General features: G+C 40.2%; 1 protein-coding gene across 3 annotated transcripts in view; it reads left to right on the forward strand.

Annotated features, from left to right (window-relative positions):
* MTHFD2L (methylenetetrahydrofolate dehydrogenase (NADP+ dependent) 2 like) overlaps positions 1 to 21,611 on the forward strand; it is a 135,183-nt gene that overhangs the window by 66,771 nt on the left and 46,801 nt on the right. For 2 of the 3 annotated variants that reach the window (XR_012377945.1, XM_025887712.2), the window contains exon 6: positions 1,314 to 1,406. The exons of the other annotated variant lie outside the window; for it this stretch is intronic. Coding sequence is in view for 1 of the 2 variants with exons in the window: in XM_025887712.2 (XP_025743497.1) it covers positions 1,314 to 1,406 (93 nt within the window). In the remaining variant the exon portion in view is untranslated. The remainder of the gene's footprint in view (positions 1 to 1,313; positions 1,407 to 21,611) is intronic. 3 annotated transcript variants of the gene reach the window in all.

Raw genomic sequence — 21,611 nt, forward strand, 5'->3', positions numbered from 1 at the left:
TAAGATGTTGGTTGAAAAAGGGAAAAAGAAAAATTTAAAAAAATAGAAAAAGAAAAAAAGAAAATTAAAAAAATTAACTTTGAAAGACTGAAAAATCATGGGGAAAAAGCCATGAATTCTATGTGCAGTATTCCCCTGGCGCTAGAGTTCTGCTGTTCTCATTGATTGGTAAACTTGTTCTTGGCTGGCTGTTCTTGCTGATCTTCTGGGGGAGGGGCCTGTTGCCGTGGTTCCCAAATGTCTTTGCGGGAGGTGGAATTGCCCCGCCCTTGCCAGGGGCCAGGCTAAGTAATCTTCTCGGGTTTGCTCTCGGGAGCTTTTGTTCCCTGCAAGCTTTCCGTACAGCTTTGGAGGAGGAGAGTGAAAAAGGCGGCCTCCCAATCTCCTACCCGAGGAGCCGTGAACTCGGGGCCCCACTCCCCAGCGAGCCCCCAGAGAAAAGCAGTCAGTCACTCCCATCTCCCCGGTCTCCGGCCGCACTCTGTGCTCACCCGGCCTGTGACCGAGCGTTTCTATCTCTGGCACCCAACCCCATGTGGAGTCTCCAAACCCAGCAGATCCCTGCGGTGCGCTCCCGTGCTGCTCCTCCCAGGGGAGGAAGGGGAGTCTCCCCGGATCTGCCGCTTGTTGGGTCCCTGCTGGAGGAGCAGTGGCCTGACTGTGCCGTGGATCACAGTTTATGGCAACCCCGAGCTGAGAGCCCACTCCTCGGCTCCATCTGTATAGCCAGCTTCCCCGCTCCGATACCTGGGAGCTGTGCCACACTCAGGCACCCCCGGTCTTCCTGTGACCCCGACGGTCCTGAGACCACAATGTCCCAGTGAGGGTTCCACCCCCCCTTAGCCACTGGAGCGACCTCCCTCAGCGGAGTCTTCTAAATTTCCAATTTTGTGCTCCATGGCTCTATCACTTGCCGGTAGCGGCTGATGGAGGCCTCCTCCCACGGTCTATCTTCCCAAATATCGCCTTGGATTCACTTCTCCACACATCCTGCCTTCCAGAAAGTGGTCGCTTTTCTGTTCAGAGAGTTGCTGCTATTCTTTTCTTCGATCTTCTGTTGCACTTATAGGTGTTCAGAATGGTTTGATCCCTATCTAGCTGAATTCCTGGGACCAGACGAAATTTAGGTCCCTACTCCTCTGCCATCTTGCTCCTCTAAAACCCTCATCTAGGTTTTCTTATCTTGCTTTTGTTCTTCATTTCAAAGCAATTTTGCTCCTCTTACGATGTCACTGAATCTCCTCTAGAATTGGAGCATTCATAAATTTTGGAAAAGCTCAGTAACCATTAATGGAAGTTCTTCTCCATTCCAGGTGATGCAACGGTGACCATAGCTCACAGATATACTCCCAAGGAACAACTGAAGATCCATACTCAGCTGGCAGATGTTATCATAGTAGCTGCTGGTAAGTCTTTAGTGGCTGTTATTTGGTGGAGTATCATCAGCAGAGTAATTCCTGCCCCAATTGCTGACATGTCTGTAAAGACAACTGCTTGGGAGAGTCAGGTATACCTACGACTCACTTCCATCAGCTGGATCCTGTCTCTTGGCAATTATTATATTGGCTCGTTGTGCCTACATCAACATTTGTCACTTCATTATGGAAAACCCAAACAGCCTTTGGAATGACAGATGAAGCACAGGAATGAACATGTACATTGCCACCTCCTTCACAGACACGGTTGATTCGAAATATGAATGAGTTATGGGGAGATGGGTAGGAAATGCTCTTGAAGAGATAGCCAGGGCTAGCTCGTGGAGGAGCTTGGGAAGGGCATTGATAGAGGCCAAGGACAGCTGAGAGCCGGAGATTGACGTGGCCTGGCTTATGGTTTTAAAAGAGTGCTTAAACTAGGTCAAGGAGTGTGGACTCCAGAGCGGCGAGAGGAGAACAGAGAAGAGATACTGGGTTTTCATTTATGGGATCTAGGATTTGTCCTAATTTGTTTTATATTCGAACATACAAAATAATTCTACCCTTTACTTCTACCTCTCCTCTTGCCACATAGTATTTCTACATTGCAGACAATTGTGACTTTTCTTGCTTTATTCAAGGCTTGAATGAGAGCCTTTCTCATTTTGTTTTTCAATTACATATTATTGGTAATTTCTAGACTTTACATTTGAATCGCTGGGTGGTTACACACGGTAAAAGGAAGAGTCGAAGTTTCAGAAGAAATTGAGTTTGATGACGAGAATAATGATAGTTTAAATTAGTTTCAACCAAATTTAGTTTACTTTCTTATTCTGATATAGGCCCTTCTCTGGAACTGAGGATATATATATATGAAGATTCCAGGTAGAATAATTTGCCTCCTGATAGAGTAAAAATACAAATGCTCCCTTTTCTGGAGGTCCCCAGTAAGCTGGTACGGCTAACCACATTTCCGGTTTTTCTGAGAAATATATTCAGGTGATATTAAATGCAAATTTTTGAATGGGATTGACAGAACGAGACAGACATTTAGAGAAACAATAAACTTTTTCAGACCAAAATAGGAGCCAGGAGGTACTCGGGCCATAGCAGCCATCCCAGGCAGGTCATCCTGTGACCACCAGAGGGCACCAGGCAGGTGACAGCTATGGTAGACAGCCACACTCCATCCCCGTCCTGGAAGGAGGACATTTTGAATGACAGTAGTATGAACAGGCCTTGTATTCCAGCCCTAATGCCTGTAACTAGACACAAAGGTATGCTGAATGCTGGAAGACAGCCCTGTAGATAACCCTGCAGTCGTCCTGAAGAAATAAATAAATATTTGGATAATGGGAAATTTGGGGGGAGAGAATTGAGAATTTATAAGAAATAACTAAAGATTGCCCATTTCCACGTCTTTACTAATCACCTGGAGAATTTAAGGATAAAATATGTCGATATCGGTAAGTTACAGTGAAATTAAATGGACAAATTAACATAAAAAAGAAATTCCGTGTCACCAGACAATAGGACTGAAATCTTACTAAAATGAACCACATCATGCATTCTGTGTGGGAAATAAACAAATACAATTAGCAGTGGGTATTAAAGAAGGAGATAGTGATCTAATGGCAGAGGTAGCTGGAACAGGGAGGGCTGGCTCGTTGGCATAACTAGAATGTCAGCATATATGGAAGCAGTCCCATCGAGGAGTCAGGAAGAGTAGAAGGAGGAGTGGTGCATGATGTATCCGAAAGATCGATAATGTCTTTTGATAATGTCTGAGGGATGACAATGAAGAATGTAGTGATGAAATCTCAGAATGGGCTTGCAGAAGAAAAAAGTAAAAAAGGAAATCATTGTGTAAAGATCCTGAGGCATGAATAAAATTAGCTTATGTTAATATTCATCTCACCCCTCCAGTTTCTCAAATTCCCATGGTCCCATCCTTGTAAGTTTAACTATGTATTGCTGCACATTCAAGATTTAGATTAATTTAGAAGCTCAAATCTGAAAGTAAGATCCTGTCAAACTACGCATTTAGAAATAAGAAATTCAAGTTTCTCCTCAAAACTACTCTCTGAGTTCACAGAGAATGAAGCTGTTTCTGGGGCGCTTTACTGGACCGTGGTTATGGCCCTTAACATCTGTTTATGGCTGTCCATCACCTTCACTAGCCTATAGCAGGAACGGGACTGATATATATACATTTTTTAACATGGTATATAAGTGCTTCAAACAATATCTGACAACATAGTATTCAATTAATGTGTGTTGTATTCATTTTGAAATTACAACTGGGGCAAGGACTTCACATTGATACAAATTTAGCTGATGAATTTTTAAGCATATAAGTTTATTAAGATGGAACCATTCTAGTTATTGGTTGACATAATGGTAGCATTATTTTTATAACTACTAAACATTCCTAGCTTGTCACTGTAAAGTAAGTTGAAAAAGTCATAAAGGTGAAAGGTTTGTTCATACTAGAGTAGTTTGTATCATTAAGTAGATGATTTAACTGCTATGATTTGAAATAATAAGGTTAAGAAATTCTGAGCAGGGTGATGAAAGAGACTGTTATAGACGTCTAAAATACAGTAAGAATATTAAACAGTTGAATTGAAAGTAGTTTCAGGGAAGACTGCATTGGCTTTGTGTGAGGCTAGTGATAAAGAAGGGAAAGCTAGGGACGCCTGGGGGCTCAGTCAGTTGGGTGTCTGCCTTCAGCTCAGGTCATGGTCCCGGGGTCCTGGGATCAAGCCCCACGTCGGGCTCCTTGCTCAGCGGGGAGCCTGCTTCTCCCCCTGCTTGTGCTCTCTCTCTTTCTCTTTCTCTCCCTGACAAATACATAAATAAAATATTTAAAGAAAAAAAAAAAGAAAGAAGAGAAAGCTAGCCAGAATAGGGCACCAATGCTAAGAGTGTATTAGAAGACCCTTTGATTGACTTCTGTCTCATGTTTCCAGGACACTGGGGGAAATCCTAAGTCTGTAAAAGTTCTAGGAATCTTCATTATTCAAGCAGAATAGGTAGGTTTTTTTTCCAGACACTGTCTGAAAGACCCTCCACCAATATGAGTGAACTGTGGAACTAGCTTCCTTCAGAAGATGAGCTGCTGAGTCAATGCCACTTGAATATTAACCTGTGGGTACAGGGTGTCATAGGTGGTGAAAGCTGCCATTTTGTCCACTAAGCCATCCCCTCCAGCAGGATGAATGGACCTTTACAGTTGCAACTCTAGCGTCTCTATTGCAACACTTTTAATGATAGACACTGTAATATAAAACAGGATAAATAGGCAATTCAGTAGAGTAATTTGGAGTATTCATACTTACTCGTCATAAAATAAAGGTGACCAACCAACTTCTTTTCGTGACCTCTCCCATCATATCGTCAAGTTTTGGATACACTCCCATCAAACATCATCTTAGGTTCTCAATAGTTTTCCTTCTGGTGGATTTCCTCTTCCTCAGAGCGAAATGCCAGGACACTGAGAAATTCCCAGGGGTGGGGCCTGGAAATCGTCGGCTCCACCGTCCACAGCTCACGCAACCTGGGAGTGGAGCTTGCTCCCTTACAGCCCTGGGTGCTCTCTGAGTGGATGCCAGCACATTTCATGGTTTCGCTAATGCTGTTGTTCTTTGCATATCCTATCTCTTATTTTTCATCTTGTCCCTTTGGCCTCTGTTTCTCCACTTACAAGTCCTTCTTGCCTTCCTAAATGTGTCATTTGTCTCAAATTTTATTAGTTATTTTATAGAGTAGTGTAAATACACAGCCCTTGCTAGAGCAAGAATCCCAGAATTTAAATTCCAAGTCTGCCACTCGCTGATTGTGTAACCTTGGTCAAGTCATCCCGTCTCTGAGCCTCAATCTCTTTGATGTGAAGAATAATAATCTCTAACAGAATTGTTAAGCCCGCCAATCCAGGCAAAGAACATGGCACAGTGCCTAACACATTGCAAATACTCAAGAAATGTTATATGCTAATATGTAATATGTTACTCCTTCTTAGGCCATTGCAGGTGAATTTAAACAAAAATTTTGAAACAATACATCAGTTGATAACTCACCTAAACCTTCGATGTAACTAAAGGAATATACTTTTGGTCACTTTTGATATTAACATAGTATCAAAGTTGACTGGTCATTATAAACATACATAAATAAATAAATAAACAAATAAACAAATAAATAAATAAAGGAAGGAAGTGACTTACAGATAAGGACCAACTTCATAAAAGCTTTATTTTTACTTAAGATTTGTGGTTTCTCAGGATGACGCCCACTTTTGTTTATAGCTGTGTATTCTCTTGTCCCTGGATGAGTCCCTCGTTGCCACTCTCTCTTTTGAAACAGTCTGCCTTTGTGAGGGGTGAGGGACGGGGGAGGTGCTGAGGTGAAGGGGTTTGTTCTCACCTTTTCCCATCCTCTCAGTCTTCCTCTTCCCCCTCCCCCACTGTAGCCCCCACAGTCCATCCCCAGAGCCTGATCCACAACCCATAGGCTTCATCGGTGTATGAGAGGGTGCTTCACTATTGATTATTTTCCTGACTATTGGTTATTTTCTACATCCCTACCATAAAAACCTAGCAAACATGCACAATAAGCCAACCAAAGCCAACCACAGTTAACAGTTTGATGTTGGGCCTTCCACTATTTTATATTTACATGTAAATATACATATATACACATTTCTTTTCACCCTGTGCAGACTATTTGTGTTTTATGGCTCCACACTGTTGTACGTTTCCTCAGAAAACGCATTCTTCGAAAGTGTGGTCTCTACTGACTTCGCAGTAGTCTAGGCTGTAGGTATCATTTATTTATTCAGTTCTTGATGGTTGGACATTTAGGTTGTTCCCAGGTTTTTACCCTATTATAAACATTGCAGTAAACAACTGTGGACATCTTTGTAAACACCCATGATTATTTGCACAAGGAACCTACAGTATTTAATAGATTGGTCTTTGGTTCTTTATTTGCTAATGGATGGTTACTTGTATTCTCAAAAACAAAACTAATATTTAAAGCTTTGCGCATAACACACGTCGGGCTCCCTGCTCAGTGTGAGTCTGCTTCTCTTTCTCCCTCTGCCCTGCCCCCACTTGTTCTCGCTTTCTCTTTCTCTCTCTCCGATAAATAAAATCTTTAAAAAAAAAAAAAAAGGACTCTCTTCCCCCTCCCTCTGCTCCTCCCTCCTCCCCCAGAATAAATAAAATCTTTAAAAAATTTTTAAAAAGTAAGGTGGATCTGGGTACAAATTGAGTTTTACTCTTAAAAATCACATTTAATTCTCTGGGCTGCATTTTCACCTATTGTAAAAAGGAGGTAATAATACTAATGGTACAGGCTGCTGTAAGAATTAAGTGCCTAGCACATAACTGGTATGAAATAAATATATTCCCTTCCCTTCAGGCTGACATTGTATTTTGACCCTCTGACTAAAATTACAGTATGTTTTAAATGAAAATACATGAAAATTTGTCATCTAGCACCAATAGGCTTATTTAAGTTGCCAATAATTGGATATGTAGCCTGTAAAAGGTGCATATGAACTTGTACATTTTTCCTTGATCTGTGTTAACCTCAAATAAGCAAAAACATCCCCCTCTTCCCCCCGCAACTGAGCACCTAAGAGGCATCTCAAGGCTTTATTTCTTTTTCTTAACTTGTTATGTATATTTTTTCTTATAACTGCATGGACTTGTGAAAAAGGGGTTCTAATCTTTTCATCACCAAGTGTTTTTACTTGATATCATTATGTGGGAAGCAGAGATTGATTTTTTCTTTTTTTTTTTTTAAAGATTTTATTTATTTATTTGAGAGAGAGCATGAGGTGGGGAGGGTCCGAGGGAGAAGCAGACTCCCCGCCGAGCAGGGAGCCCGATGCAGGACTCAATCCCGGGACTCCAGGATCATGACCTGAGCCGAAGGCAGTCGCTTAACCAACTGAGCCACCCAGGCGCCCGATTGATTTTTTTTTCTTTGGAAGGTCTTCTCTTTACACATATATCTACTTCCTTTCTTGAGTAAAACAAGTGTTCAACAGCAGTATCCAAGAGAACTTCAGTAAAAGGCAGTTAGATCAAAGATCTGTCTTTATTATGGGGGAAATATAGATTTCCTTTGAAATATATTTTAAATTGTTAAATGACATATTAATTATGGCTAATTCTACTTGGTTGCATATGTGTGTATCACAGGGAGGAAGAGCCCTTTCAAGATAATGTCTCTAGCAATTGGCTTTATCTTTGTGATGTTTTTATGGCCAGATCTTTACAAATTTACATGACAAAATATTAAAAATGCACATACAAGTGAGCCAAAGAAGAGTTACCACCTACACACCTACCAACCAATTTGTCAAATCTGAATATCATTATAGATATTTTTAATTTCTACACGCTGTACATTTCTGCAAACTTATTTTGTTCTGATTAACATTATGTTTTAGAGATTTGTTTATGCAGATGCATTTAGCACTAGCTGTATAATACTCAGATGACCGAGTGTCCATTTTCTGTTGATAGATACAAGTGTTATTTATCATTTACTGCTGTTATAAGCAGTGCTATAGCATGTAAGTGTGATATTTCAACAGATACTAATTTTGCCACCACTTATATTAGGCCCTATATCGGGTGCTGGAAAACAAAGATATATAAAATATAGTTCCAGCTCTTGAGAAGTTCAGAGTCTAGCAGAGAAGAAGATGATGTGCAAACCAATTAGTGTAATATGGTTCACTAATACAGTATTAGAGGTGTGTGTGTGTGTGTGTGTGTGTGTGTGTGTGTGTGTATGTGTGGCTGTTTATCCATCATCTAGAAAGAGGGACAGAGAGACAGAAACCAAGAAGGACAAAGACAGAGAAAGAAAACAAAGACACAGAGACAGAGACCAAGAGAGTTGGAGACTGAGACCAAGAGAGATAGAGAGACCAAGAAGGATGGAGACACACCCAGAGAGGGAGAGAGACAGACAGAGACAGACACAGAGAGACCAAGACCAAGAGAGACAGAGAGCGAGAACCACAGAGGAGGGATGACTGGCCCGCTTCACTGCCTCTGAGGTTGAAATGGTGGAGCTGGGTCCCAGCCCACAGAATGAACAGAGTCACTGGGCAGAATCCAAGGAAAGGCGACTTCTGGCAGCTTAGAGCTGTAAAACACTGCTCACGTACCAGAGAAAATATTAGACGCCTGTCAAAAAGATAGATGCCTGTCTGTGGGTGGTGAATGATTAAGCTGAGTCTTTAGGAAAGGCCAGGCAGCAGAAGAAATGAAGAGATTTGGATTTTATCCTGTAGGCCAGGGGCAACAATTTTAAATAGTTATAAGCATTGGAATAACATGATCATATTTAAATTCTAGAAGGGTTACTCTGGTAGCCTCTGGGCAGGGGTGAGGCTGGAAGTAGCACTCACGTGGCTCTAAACTAATACAGGGGGAGTCAAAAGTGAGACGGAGAAACAGAAAGTAGACTAGAAAGACTTTCTGGCTTTGCTTCCGGGGTGTATGGTGTGAGCACAGACAAGGAAGAGCCCAGAGAAAGGAAGCAGGTGTGGGAGGAGTTGAAGATGGGTGGGTACAAATTTTGAAGTGTAAGAAAATAATAAAAGAGGAGAAGCAGGATGGAAAACGAGAGGACCTCGATGAGATATGTGATGGGTACAGAATAGTGAGAATTACAGGGACAGCATGGAGGCGACAGCTTTGACGTGACTCCCACGGCACTGTGACCTCCAGTAGCCAGGACCGCGTCTTATTTACCTTTGTATTTTTGGAAGAACCTGAAACTGGGGACTAGAAAATGCTCTGAAAGAACACGCATCCTTCTTTAGACTGCAGGTGCTTATCTTGGGTTCAGGCTTTTTTCCTGGAAGTTGAGGAGGGGCCTTCCTAGAAGCAGATGATCTCTTTCAGGTGCCCTCAGCCTTCGACTCTCCTTCATACCATGTTTGGAGCTGTACCACTTCACGAAGGCTTAATATGGCATTGCGTCAACATCATTGACTCAGACCTCACACCTGCAGGGTTCGGAGGGAAGGCAGGGAGGCGGCAGAGAAACAACCGAGAAACGATGACTGTCTTCAGTGAGAGGACAAGAAAATACCATAGCTCTCCTGTCTAGTGTGGGTAAGAAGATGAGCCCTCCTTTGGTGAAGTCATCATTCCTGCGGTAGATTCAGAGCGTGTGGTGCTGTGGGATGCCTCTTCCAAGCGTGTGTTGATTGGCATGAAGTGAAATATTTCATTAGATCTGTAGCCAGTCATTATTGGTTGCGGCTTTGCAATAACATCCATGCATCTCATTCAACTCCAGGAAAATTGAAAATTAAAAAAAATGGGGGGATCAAAATGTCACATATCAACACTTGTGTAATAATCTGCACAGAGGCGGTGTTTGCAATGCGCCGTGGAGACTCTGACTGTGCAGCTGGCTAGCTGCGTTAGGTGTGGCTCTGGTTCTGAAGGAGAGTGCTGAGAAGTAAGGTGTGTTGGCATAGATCTCCTCAGGCAGCTTTCTATGAAAGTCCTTTCTTTTTACCCCTTTCTTATAGTCAGAGAAAGGTTTCTGGCTCTGGCTCTTCATCTTACGCATCTAAGTGCATTTCCCCCAAACTGATTTCTGATTTGGCTAATTAAATTGCTTATTTTAGAATGACTTACCTTTGTTACAAAACCCGAGGATTAATGAGTACTATGCATGAATGTGGGCTTTATGACTGTGGTTGGAACAAATTCAAATAAATCATAGTTCTTCTCTGAGTGTGCACATTGCAGGCAGTTCACTCTTAGGAGCCTAATATGTGCCCTTTAAATCGAGATGGTGATCAATATCGGGGATCAGATATTTCACTGCAAAAAAAGGCAGGTGCATTTCAATAATGTTTCTGTTGAGTTTCTATTGTGTTTCATAATTCACACTTACACTTATTTTTAAAATAACAAGGATGATTCCTTTTCTTTAGAAAATACACACACAGCACATAGACACACACACAACAAAGGATACATTATTTTTTTTAAACATTTTATTTATTTATTTGAAAGAGGGAGAGAGAGCACAAGCAGGGGGATTGGCAGGCAGAGGGAAAGCAGACTCCCCACTGAATAGGGAGCCTGATGCGGGGCTCGATCCCAGAACCTTGGGATCATGACCTGAGCTGAAGGCAGATGCTTAACCACCTGAGCCACCCAGGTGCCCCCAGAGGATACATTATAATATACATTCTTCTCAGGGTAGTTGGTCGGGATATTTGTGGTAAAATAACGTGGCATACCATGTCAGAATGAATGAGAATTGCTTTTTATATATTAAGAGTACTATAAGTTCTTTTAGGTCACTGAGATATCACCCCAAATTTACTTTATTTGAATAAAAAACTATTTGAAGGAGTTTCCCCTTCTATGATAAATTTTCTGACTTTGTAGTGGAAGATCCATGAAGGAGTACTGGATGGCTTGGAGAGAACTCAGAAAATGGCATTAGTTTATCATGGGTGCTAGATTAGATAGTAAACTGGAGTAAATTTCTTCAAATACAAATAAATATATTTAAAAACTTGTTTTGGATATAAGCTTGTGAACAGACATTATCTCAGTTCCCAAAATACTGCATATAGGAATTTATCCTAAAGAGAATTGTAGGGCCACCTGGGTGGCTAAGTTGGTTAAGCGTCTGACTTCAGCTCGTCATGATCCTGGGGTCCTGGCATTGCCCCCTGCCTTGAGCCCCTGCATCAGGCTCCATGCTCAGTGGGGTGTCTGCTTCTCCCTCTCCCTTTCTCTCTGCCCCTCCCCCTACTCATGCGCACGCTCTCTCTCTCTTTCAAATAAATAAATGAAATCTTAAAAAAAAAAAAAGAATTGTGGGGCGCCTGGGTGGCTCAGTTGTTAAGTGTCTCCCTTTGGCTCAGGTCATGATCCCAGGGTCCTGGGATCGAGCCCCACGTCGGGCTGGCTCCCTGCTCTGCGGGGAGCCTGCTTCTCCCTCTCCTACTCCCCCTGCTTATGTTCCCTCTCTGGCTGTGTCTCTCTGTCAAATAAATAAATAAAATCTTTAAAAAAAAAAAGAATTGTAAGGAGGTTTACAGAGACCATATTCAAACCATCACAGATTCATCTATGATAGCAAAAAGTTGGAAACAGCCTAAACATCCAACAACATGGGAACATTTACTGTGAATGATGGTGTAGTTATAAAAAGGAATTCTATGGCCAATTGTATTTGAAAATAATTACACAAGATTCCATCTATGGTAGAAATCCAAATAGGAACACACACACACACACACACACACACACACACACACACACACTGACAAACAGAAAAACAAAGGGGGGAAGGAAAAATACAACTTGAGAGGAGTAGTTACTTCTGGCTAATGGGTGATAGCTGATGAATGTTGATTCCTTCTTCATCTTCCTCTGAATTCTCCAAGTAAATTCTCCAGGAGATATTTTATAATTATGAAATGAAATAAAAAATATTAAGATGATTCATTCCCTGTTCCTGGCAAGATTTTGCCTGCTGTCCATTTGTCTTCTGAGGCTGTTGACCTTTTATTACGGAGGAGCAGAGGAGTGTGGGACAGGTTTACTAAACTGAAATGGCTCATCTCCTACCGAGAACCACATATGCTAATTAAATGGGTGTTCTTTTTTCCACTGGATATTTTTCCTGGTTTGTCAAAGATTAGTTGACCATAGAATTGAGGGTCCATTTCTGGGCTCTCTATTCTGTTCCATTGGTCTATGTGTCTGTTTTTGTGCCAGTACCATACCGTCTTGGTGATCACAGCTTTGTAATACAGCTTGAAGTCAGGCAACGTGATGTCCCCAGCTTTGTTTTTCTTTTTCAACATTCCCTTGGCAATTCGGGTCTTTTCTGGTTTCATCTTATACCATACACAAAGATAAGTCAAAATGGATGAAAGACCTCAATGTGAGACAGAATCCATCAAAATCCTGGAGGAGAACAGAGGCAGTAACCTCTTCGACATCAGCCACAGCAACTTCTTTCAAGACACGTCTCCAAAGGCAAAGGAAACAGAAACAAAAATGAACTTTTGGGACTTCATGAAGATAAAAAGCTTCTGCACAGCAAAGGAAACAGTAAACAAAACTAAGAGGGAACCCACAGAATGGGAGAAGATATTTGCAAATGACACTACAGACAAAGCACTGATTTCCAAAATCTATAAAGAACTTCTCAAACTCAACACTCAAAAAACAAATACCCCAGTCAAAAAAATGGGCAGAAGACATGAACAGACACTTCTCAAAAGAAGACATACAAATGGCTAACAGACAAATGAAAAAATGCTCAACATCACTAGTTATCTGGGAAATACAAATCAAAACCACGATGAGATACCACCTCCACCAGTTAGAATGGCAAAAATTAACAAAACAGGAAACAACAAATGTTGGCGAGGATGTGGACAAAGGAGAAAACTCTTGCAGTGTTGGTGGGAATGCAAGCTGGTACAGTCACTGTGAAAAACAGTATGGAGGTTCCTCAAGATGTTAAGAATAGAGCTACCCTACGAACCAGGAACTGCACTACTATTTACCTCAAAGATACAGATGTAGTGAAAAGAAGGGGCACATGCACCCCAGTGTTCATAGCAGCAATGTCCACAATAGCCAAACTGTGGAAGGAGCTGAGATGTCCTTCAACAGATGAATGGATAAAGAAGATATGCTACATATATACAGTGGAATATTACTCAGCCATCAGAAAGGATGAATACCCACCATTTGCATCAACATGGATGGGACTGGAGGGGCTTATGCTAAGTGAAATACAAGTTAATCAGAGAAAGACAATTATCATCTGGTTTCACTCATATGTGGAACATAAGCAATAGCACAGAGGACCATAAGGGAAGGAAGGGAAAACTGAATGGGGCGAAATCAGAGAGGGAGATGAACCATGAGAGACTGTGGACCCTGGGAAACAAACTGAGGGTTTCAGAGGGAGGGAGGTGGGGGGATGGTGTAACAGTGTGATGGGTATTGAGGGCAGGGGTCAAGATAAGCACTGGGTGTTATACGCAACTAATGAATCATTGAACACTATATCAAAAACTAATGATGTACTATACAGTGGCTAACTGAACATAATAAAAAAATAAAAAATAAATGGCTGTTTTGAGGAGAAAAGAAGAAATGAAAAGAGATGTGACTAGTTGAATTGTATGGGGTATATATAACGTCTCAGTAAAGCTTATTTTAAAAAGAGAGATGGGAAACGGAAAGACCTAGGTATGCTGAAACTGAGGGCAATTGCGGCTTTTGAGTTCATTTTCCAAAAATATAGTAGAAACAAGTCATCTAGATTTCAGTTAGCACCAAGAGGATGGAGTGGGACAAGAATATGAGGGAAAGAGATAGGAAAGGGAAATCTCTAACTGCTTTCCTTTGAGTTCCTGACCTCCACCTTTGCCCTTCTATCTTGAACATTCCTTGCTGTTGCTGCAGCTCTTCTTGCCTCACGCCCCAGGGACTATGCACGGGTCATTAATGTCTCCTTCTGCTACAGTCAGCTGGGGGCAAGTCCAGATTTGAACTGTGGCAAGCTTTGTAAGAAATAGGAGCACATTCATTGTTTTTTTTTTTTTGCCCTTACATAAACATTTTAAACATTAGGAAAACCTATTTAATTTCAAATTTATCTGATTTATCTCCAGCACTAGCTAGTTCTTATTATCCCTTAAAAAGCATGTACAGGGATATTAACAGGTTTTTTTTCTATAACAGTAAATAATTAACACGTTCTCATTTCTGAATATGAGATTTCTTTAATGTAGTGATTATCAAACAGATTTAAAATAATCTTTGAATAGAGAGTTTTCAGTATAGGCACTTCATTATTTTATTTATTTAAATATCAGTAGTCCTATTATTTATTCTATTTTTTTTAAGATTTTATTTTTGAGTAATCTCACCCAATGAGTACACCCAATGTGGGGTTCAAACTTACAACCCCAAGATCAAGAGTCACGTGCTCCACCAATTGAGCCAGCCATGTGCCCCAATGTTCATAATATTTATTTTAATAATAATAATGACAAATATTTATTTAGCATTTCTGAAACATTGTATTATTTAAATCCCACAGAATCCCTAGGAGGTCAGTAAGGTTACTATCCTTATATAATAGATGCATACAGTTAAGCCTTAAAGTGAATTGATTTGTCCATGGTCATATAATGAAGGGCTGAACCAGGACTGCGAACCATGTCTTACACTAGAACGACTTCTTGGTTCTGCTTTTGGCAGTTCCTGCCATGATTTGGGGAAGGTGGGATGTGCTTTTATCTTGCTTGTTTATTTGCTTTATCTTATGTGCAAGCGTTATAATAATTGAAAGAGCAGGCATCAAGCATGCATAACTGTTCCTCAAGACTCTGTAGTTATGTTCATCACTCTCCACATTTTATTAGTAACACTTTTTAATAGAACCAAAGGAACATATTTAAGGAAGACAAAAAACTAGCATGAGTTTAAATTTGCAAAGCTTGCAGAGTTGTGACTACAGTTGTAAAACTCTCCGCCAGTAAATAACATTTCACAGTCATGTATTCATATAGCAAAAAAACTTGGCATTTTCCTCAGCTAAGTAAGGTATCACTATATTTTTATTCTGGTTCTGCTTTTCTAAAACACAGCCTACCATGTATGTCCCTTTCATAATGTGTGACCATGAAGAGCATACTCTCACAGAGTGATTGTGGTCTCTCACAGTGAGAGATTCTTGAGGAATTAATAATCTGTTTTAAAAAAGGCAAAATTATCCCTTCATCTTCATTGTTTTTGGTCATAGACCCATATTTGTTTCTAGCAAAATACATGTTTCAATTGGAAAAACTTAAGCTCCTGGGACATTTTTCGTATGATTCTGATGGCCAAGGATTTAACTTATAAGTTGAATCAAGATTTTTTTAAACCTATTGTTTATTTTTGCATATTCATTAAATATTTTCTTATCATCAAATGTGTCTCATTAGGGATTCTGGTCTATAAACTCTATGTGAAAACTAGTTGGTACTCTGCTAATCCTAGAATAATTATGTAAAGAAAAGAAAGCTTCCCCCTCAACACTCAAAGAGACAGGTAAAATCAGAGCAATTTTAGTTCATTTATATGTGATCCTTTCAGCCAAATTTGTTTTTTACCTTACAGTAATAGCTAGAGATATCCATAAACTAAACTGAATTGCTAAGATTGCCAAAAGGAGATTAACAATGACATTTATTTGTGAAAATTAATTATACCTTGATTTTTTTGGGGGGGAAAAGAAGAGGTTTGAAGTGACTTATACAAAAAGACAGACATTTTAGTTACATAGAAAGAAGGTCACTTTCAGTAACTTATTAGCAAAACTGTGTATGACACAAGATTCCTATTGTGTTTGAGATTTTAATTAGAAAACTGAGAAGCCAAAGGCAATTGTCATTCATCAAATGCTACTGTATTCAATTACCATGCTCTGTGCCTTCCTATATTTAATTTTACTTCTACAGCAAACCTAGGCCAAGAGGTAGGAAGTGTTCTTGTGTTTATTTTTGTAAATGTGGGATATAATCTTACTATTAGTGTAAGATCACACAATTTATAGTTGTCAAGGTGGAGATCTGTTTGCCTCCAGAGTCCAAGTTCTTTCCAGTGAGTCAGACTGCATGCTTGTGCAGACCAAATGGCAAAGCTGCCTACCCTATGGGGTAACTGCTAATTCCCAGTGTAGAGTTGTCAATATCATTCTGTTCTCGCACGTGAAGAATTACTCAGACCTTACTTAGTCCTGTCATACCACACGGGGCGGAATAACTGGTACACATGGGATTTGGAACTCTTGGAATTCCTGCTCACTTCTCTTTCCCCTCCTGCTATCCTTGCTTCTGTGGCCAGGTCAGACACTCCCAAGACCTGCAGGTCCCAAGACCTTAGGGCCATCTCGAGCCTTCTTGTTCCTTCTTTGCAGCCCTGCGGTGCCAGCCAAGTCAATTACATTATAAGGCACAAATGAGAGGAACTTTCAGTGTTCACTGTTCTCTTGGAGGCTCTTTCTTTTGCACTACCAAGAAAAAAGAAACTTATCGCACAAAGACTATTTCAGATCCATTGATCAGAATTGTAAGGATTTATCTGTTATCTGAAGATGTCCAATATGTGATTATCAAACTGGATTCAATTGCCTTCTCATATTAACTCCTCTTCACCAAGTTTGAATATAGAGGACAGAAGCCTTGATAATTCTCCTATTTTCCTATGGGACTCTTCCTTTTGTCTTTCTCCCACTTAGATTAATGTGCCACCTCTAAGGATTGACACATCAAGCTGGTCTAAAGCTACATACTACCTCCCTCCCTTTATCAACCTCACACATTTATTGAGCACCTGGTAGTGTCGGTAACTGGGTTAAGTGCTGGTTGTACAATGAGACTTACTTAGTTTCCACCTTCTATGGTCTAAACAGATATTAATCAAGTAATAACATGCAAATGTAATGGCAGAATTTGAAAATTGGTAGGAAAGTGCAGGGCCACGGATGCATATATAGAGAGGGACTTGACCTCCTATCAGGATTGGTGCAGCCCCCGATGACTTCCCAGAGGAAGTGGCTGTTTGGCTGCCATATGCTTTTCAAGGGTTTGTAAATAATTGGCAAGAAAGACCTTTGCAGTTTTTTTTCCCTTTGTGACTTTTAGCGAGGCACCTTGCATACATCTGGTATATTTTTATGACAGTGCATTTCAGTTTTATAAGTCTGTTCCACACAGTGCATTCGAGTTCCCCAAAGATAGGGGCTCCATCCGCCAGTGACCCTCGAACTCGCAAATGTCAGCAGACCCCCTCCTTATATCCTGTTAGACCACGTGCGGAGGGGTCGTGATGGCAGGACACAAACTCTTCCAGGAAGTCTGGAAGCTTTCTCAAACCCACTTTTGTGGATTTTGTTCATTTTTAAAAAAATATGCATTGGCCTTTTTTGGTATTTATTGTTATTTTTTTTTTTAATGAGCATTTTTTTATAAACATCAAACTATTCCTGTGATTTCCCTGCTTTCATCTCAGGCCTCTTCAGAGTTCCATGCTCTGAATACTTTTGGTGTTTCCAAATGAATATGAATGTGTTGCCCTTATTTTTTGTTTGGTTCTTAGATTGCGAAGCATGTTATAAACAACTAGTAATTCTCCCAAAACAAAGCTGTAGGCAAGGTAACAGAGCCACCCATTAAATCCCTAAGAGAACAGAGAACTTTCTTCATTCCCTCAAAGTGCCCCTTCTTTCCTGACTTCAGCTTACACACTGAGCTCAACAATGGCAGTAGACTCTATGAGGTTTGGCCTTAATCATTGTTTAATAATACTGTTTTAATGATTTATGGAGGACCAAAATTAAGAAATAACACCATTCAGTTTGTTGATAGGTGTGACAGAACAATCTTCTTGTTACTATTTGTTTCAACGGTTGTTACGTGATTATATGTTCAAGGCCACTCCTTATTTGTGGGGGGTGGGGTCTCAAGTGAAGAGTGAGATCATTAGTTCTATTTATCACAGTCTTTCCAATCTGCTGGGAAGTGGTGTGATCTTTAGACCAGAGTGATCGATGGCGTGGAGAGGTCTGTGCCTACTGGTAGGGGTAGATCCTTCTGTTGGCTTTGAAGGAAATGAATCAGAGTGCTCAATGGTCTCCTTTTGTCAGTGGAAAAGAAGATCTCAAAACAAAGACTGGTAGTGGGTACAAAATGCACCTGGGTAAGTTAGGGTAGACATGTACTAGCCCTCTGGGTTAGGCTATAGTTTGATTTCAGTCAAACAGCTTCCCAGTACTAACGTTTTGTTTTGTTTTGTTTTCTCATGAGATCAATGGTGATATTAACAGATATGATTTTTTTTATTGTATAATGATAGGTGATAGCATTTGGAACATCTGCATAACTCAATGAAGAGACGTTTTCCAAATAAGCAATGCATGATGTCACCAAATCCGTTCAAAATGCAAGACAGACCAATATTGGACTTTATCATTGAAATGGCTTCGAATTCCACATTTTGCAACTAATCTTTGAGAAATTATTGCTTGTCAAGTTTTGGTGTAGATTCAGAGAAACATAACCCCATTTTTTTAGAAGGCTAGTACAGTACTTCTTCCTTTTCCAACTACATATGTGTGTGATGCTGGATACAGAAGCAGATTTGAGAATCCAGCTGTCTTCTAGTAAGCTGAACATTAAAAGATTATCAAAATTGTAAAACAGTGCCTCTCTTCTCACAAATTTTTTGTTTTTGTTTTGGAATATATAAGTATTTTAATTAAATTGTATTTTTTAATTTTAACATGTAATAGGTTTTTTATTTTTTTCCAAAGAATTAAATAGATATTTAAACAATCTATCAGTTTTAATTGCTTATATGGTAAAATCAATGGATATAAGTTGCATAAGCAAAGCTCTTTTGGGTCTCCACTAATTTTTAAGAATGTAAAGTAGTCTTGAAACCAAAACGTTTCTTAAACCACTCATTTGCGTAGTAACTCTTTTTCATTCATGTCTCTAATCAAATGGCCTATGTTTAGAAAGGCCTATCTAAAAATAGCAGCCTTTTATTTTTCTTTCTGAAAAATTATTATCAGACATTGTATTATGTATTTTTTTTACTAGCTATCTTCTCTATGAAAATGTAGGCTGGGGGGTTAGGAAAGAGATTGTTGTCTGTCTTGTCCATTACCTTATCTCCTTCACCTACTATAGTACCTGGCACATAGTGGCTATTCAGCAAATAGCTATTGAAATAATGAAAATATTTCCTATGTGGATATTTTCCCTGCAGTGCGAAAGCTTTAGAGATTCCATGTGGAATTCTTTTTAATTATGCCTCACACTTAGGCTATTACTTTTGGGTCTCTCATGGGTTTTTATACTACCTACCACATCCAGTCAGTTTTCACATGGTGTTCCCCAGCACACTCTCCCCACAACATATGGGTATCAGGTTCCATATTTCCTGCCAAGAACAGCCACCACCATGGCCGGACACCGTCACTTAACTACATACCCCATCCTAGATGTCCTGGAGCCCTCAACAGAACTGCATGAAGTTCTATTGTAAAATGGGAAAGAATGCCCCTTCGTGGTATTCTCTTCTTAGAGGGGCACAAAGCATGCTCTAGAATTTTTAAGGAAAGCCCTTGCCATTGTTTATTTGTGACTTCTCCCTCTCCAGTGACCCTGAATGGACTCCATGGGAGAATGTAGAGCCCAATCTGAGTTGAGAACACTAAGATCTACAAAGACTTTCTCTCCCCTAACAATGAATACTATGCTGGTGTAAGCTCCTTACATACACCTGACCTCTTTCATCAGAGCAGGGTCTCAACCTTGGCTACACATTTGAATCAACTGAGGCACTTCACAGAAATTCTGACTTAGTTGATCTGGGATGCAATCTAATCAGTGAGAGTATTCAAAGCTCCCCAGATGATTCTAATGTGCAGACCTGGGGGGGGTTTTCCCTCAGAGACGACTCAGCCCTCCCCACTGGGATTTCTGTCATGCCCATCCCTCCAGATCATTGCATATACCCAGCCTTAATTTTTTCCAAGAATTGAATGTCACGTAAAACTAAGCTATTTCTGATTTTTTTTCTTTCTTTCTTTCTTTTTTTTTAAGATTTTACTTATTTATTTGACAGAGAGACAGCGAGAGAGGGAACACAACTGAGCCACCCAGGCACTCTTATTCCTGATTTTTTCAATGGAGGAATAAGTCTCTTGTAAATTCAGGATGTATCTGAACTGTAATGTGATCAATTGATTGAGAATCAGGCTTTCTCTTCTCCTAGGTGCACAGTGGGAAATAAAATATCTTCTCTATCATTTGGTGGTTGTATTCAGACTCCTGCTCCATCTCCAGCTGTTGCACTCAATATGCTTCCTAGACTAACAATCTCAAACTCTTTTCAGTTTCCTTAAACCTATGAAGTTAATTGGAAGTCCGCATTTCTTTGTAGAGCTGGGTTCCTGTATTTAGAACAGCTTTTTTTACCCTTTTACCTTACACATTTCAAGGCATCTAAGAATCATCACAGTCCTCTAGAAAACAAGCCTTCACCACCACAAGCCGGGTTAGGTGTGCCCTCCCTGATTGATTCCCCTCCTCATCCTGTACATTTCTACATCACAGTGCCATATTCTGTTATGGTTGTCTGACTCTCTTGTTTGATCATGAACTCCGAAAAACAGACCATGTATTTTTCTTAATTTTTGCACTGTCAATACCCAGACAGAGCATAATGCATAATAAGCCATCAATAAGTGCCTGTTAAGCAGATGAATGGACAGATGGATAAGCCTATTATGTGTTGGGAAAAGTTAGTGAATATTTTATGAAATATTTATATTTGAAGTGTTCTTAGGGAATAGATACCCCTAACTTTTACTTTACATGTGATGTCCAAATAGTTGTATGATTTATCTTGAATCATACTCCTAGTTGTTGTGTACCTAGACCTAGAACTAAGAATTCCTGTCTTTAATTCAGTGCCCTTGCTGTTTAGAACTTTCTATAGGTTTTTTATTGTAGGTTGTGTGCTTGGCTTTGATTTTGGTTGATTAAGAATGGTTTAGGTGCGGGGCACCTGGGTGGCTCAGTCGTTAAGCGCCTGCCTTTGGCTCAGGTCATGATCCCAGGGTCCTGGGATCAAGCCCCACATCGGGCTCCCTGCTCAGTGGGGAACCTGCTTCTCCCTCTCCCACTCCCCCTGCTTGTGTTCCTGTTCTCACTGTCTCTCTCTCTGTGTCAAATAAATAAATAAGATCTTAAAAAAAAAAGAGAGAGAGAGAATGGTTTAGGTGCTGCTTGTGTGAGAAAGCACTTTCCTGAGTATAAGTCAGATATTTGGGGGGAGTGCTTAAATTCCTAAGCTGCTCAATTACCACAACTCATGCTGTGCTCTAAGGGTTGAAACCATGGCCATTGACATCCCATGGTAAATACTCAAATATTCCCTTTGAAATACATGAGATCATTAATAAAGCACAGCATATGGTAATGTGAATTGCGTAGTATTTGCACTTAACCTAGATAAATTTTTAAAGCAACAGTAAGAGTAAAAAACAAGAGTGAGAAAGAGTATTTTAAATAATGCAGGCTATGTTACTTGACATTCT

The sequence above is a fragment of the Callorhinus ursinus genome, unplaced genomic scaffold (assembly GCF_003265705.2).
Source record: "Callorhinus ursinus isolate GAN/ISIS: 27379988/994484 unplaced genomic scaffold, GSC_fseal_2.0 scaffold4, whole genome shotgun sequence".
Classification (NCBI taxonomy): Eukaryota; Metazoa; Chordata; class Mammalia; order Carnivora; family Otariidae; genus Callorhinus; species Callorhinus ursinus.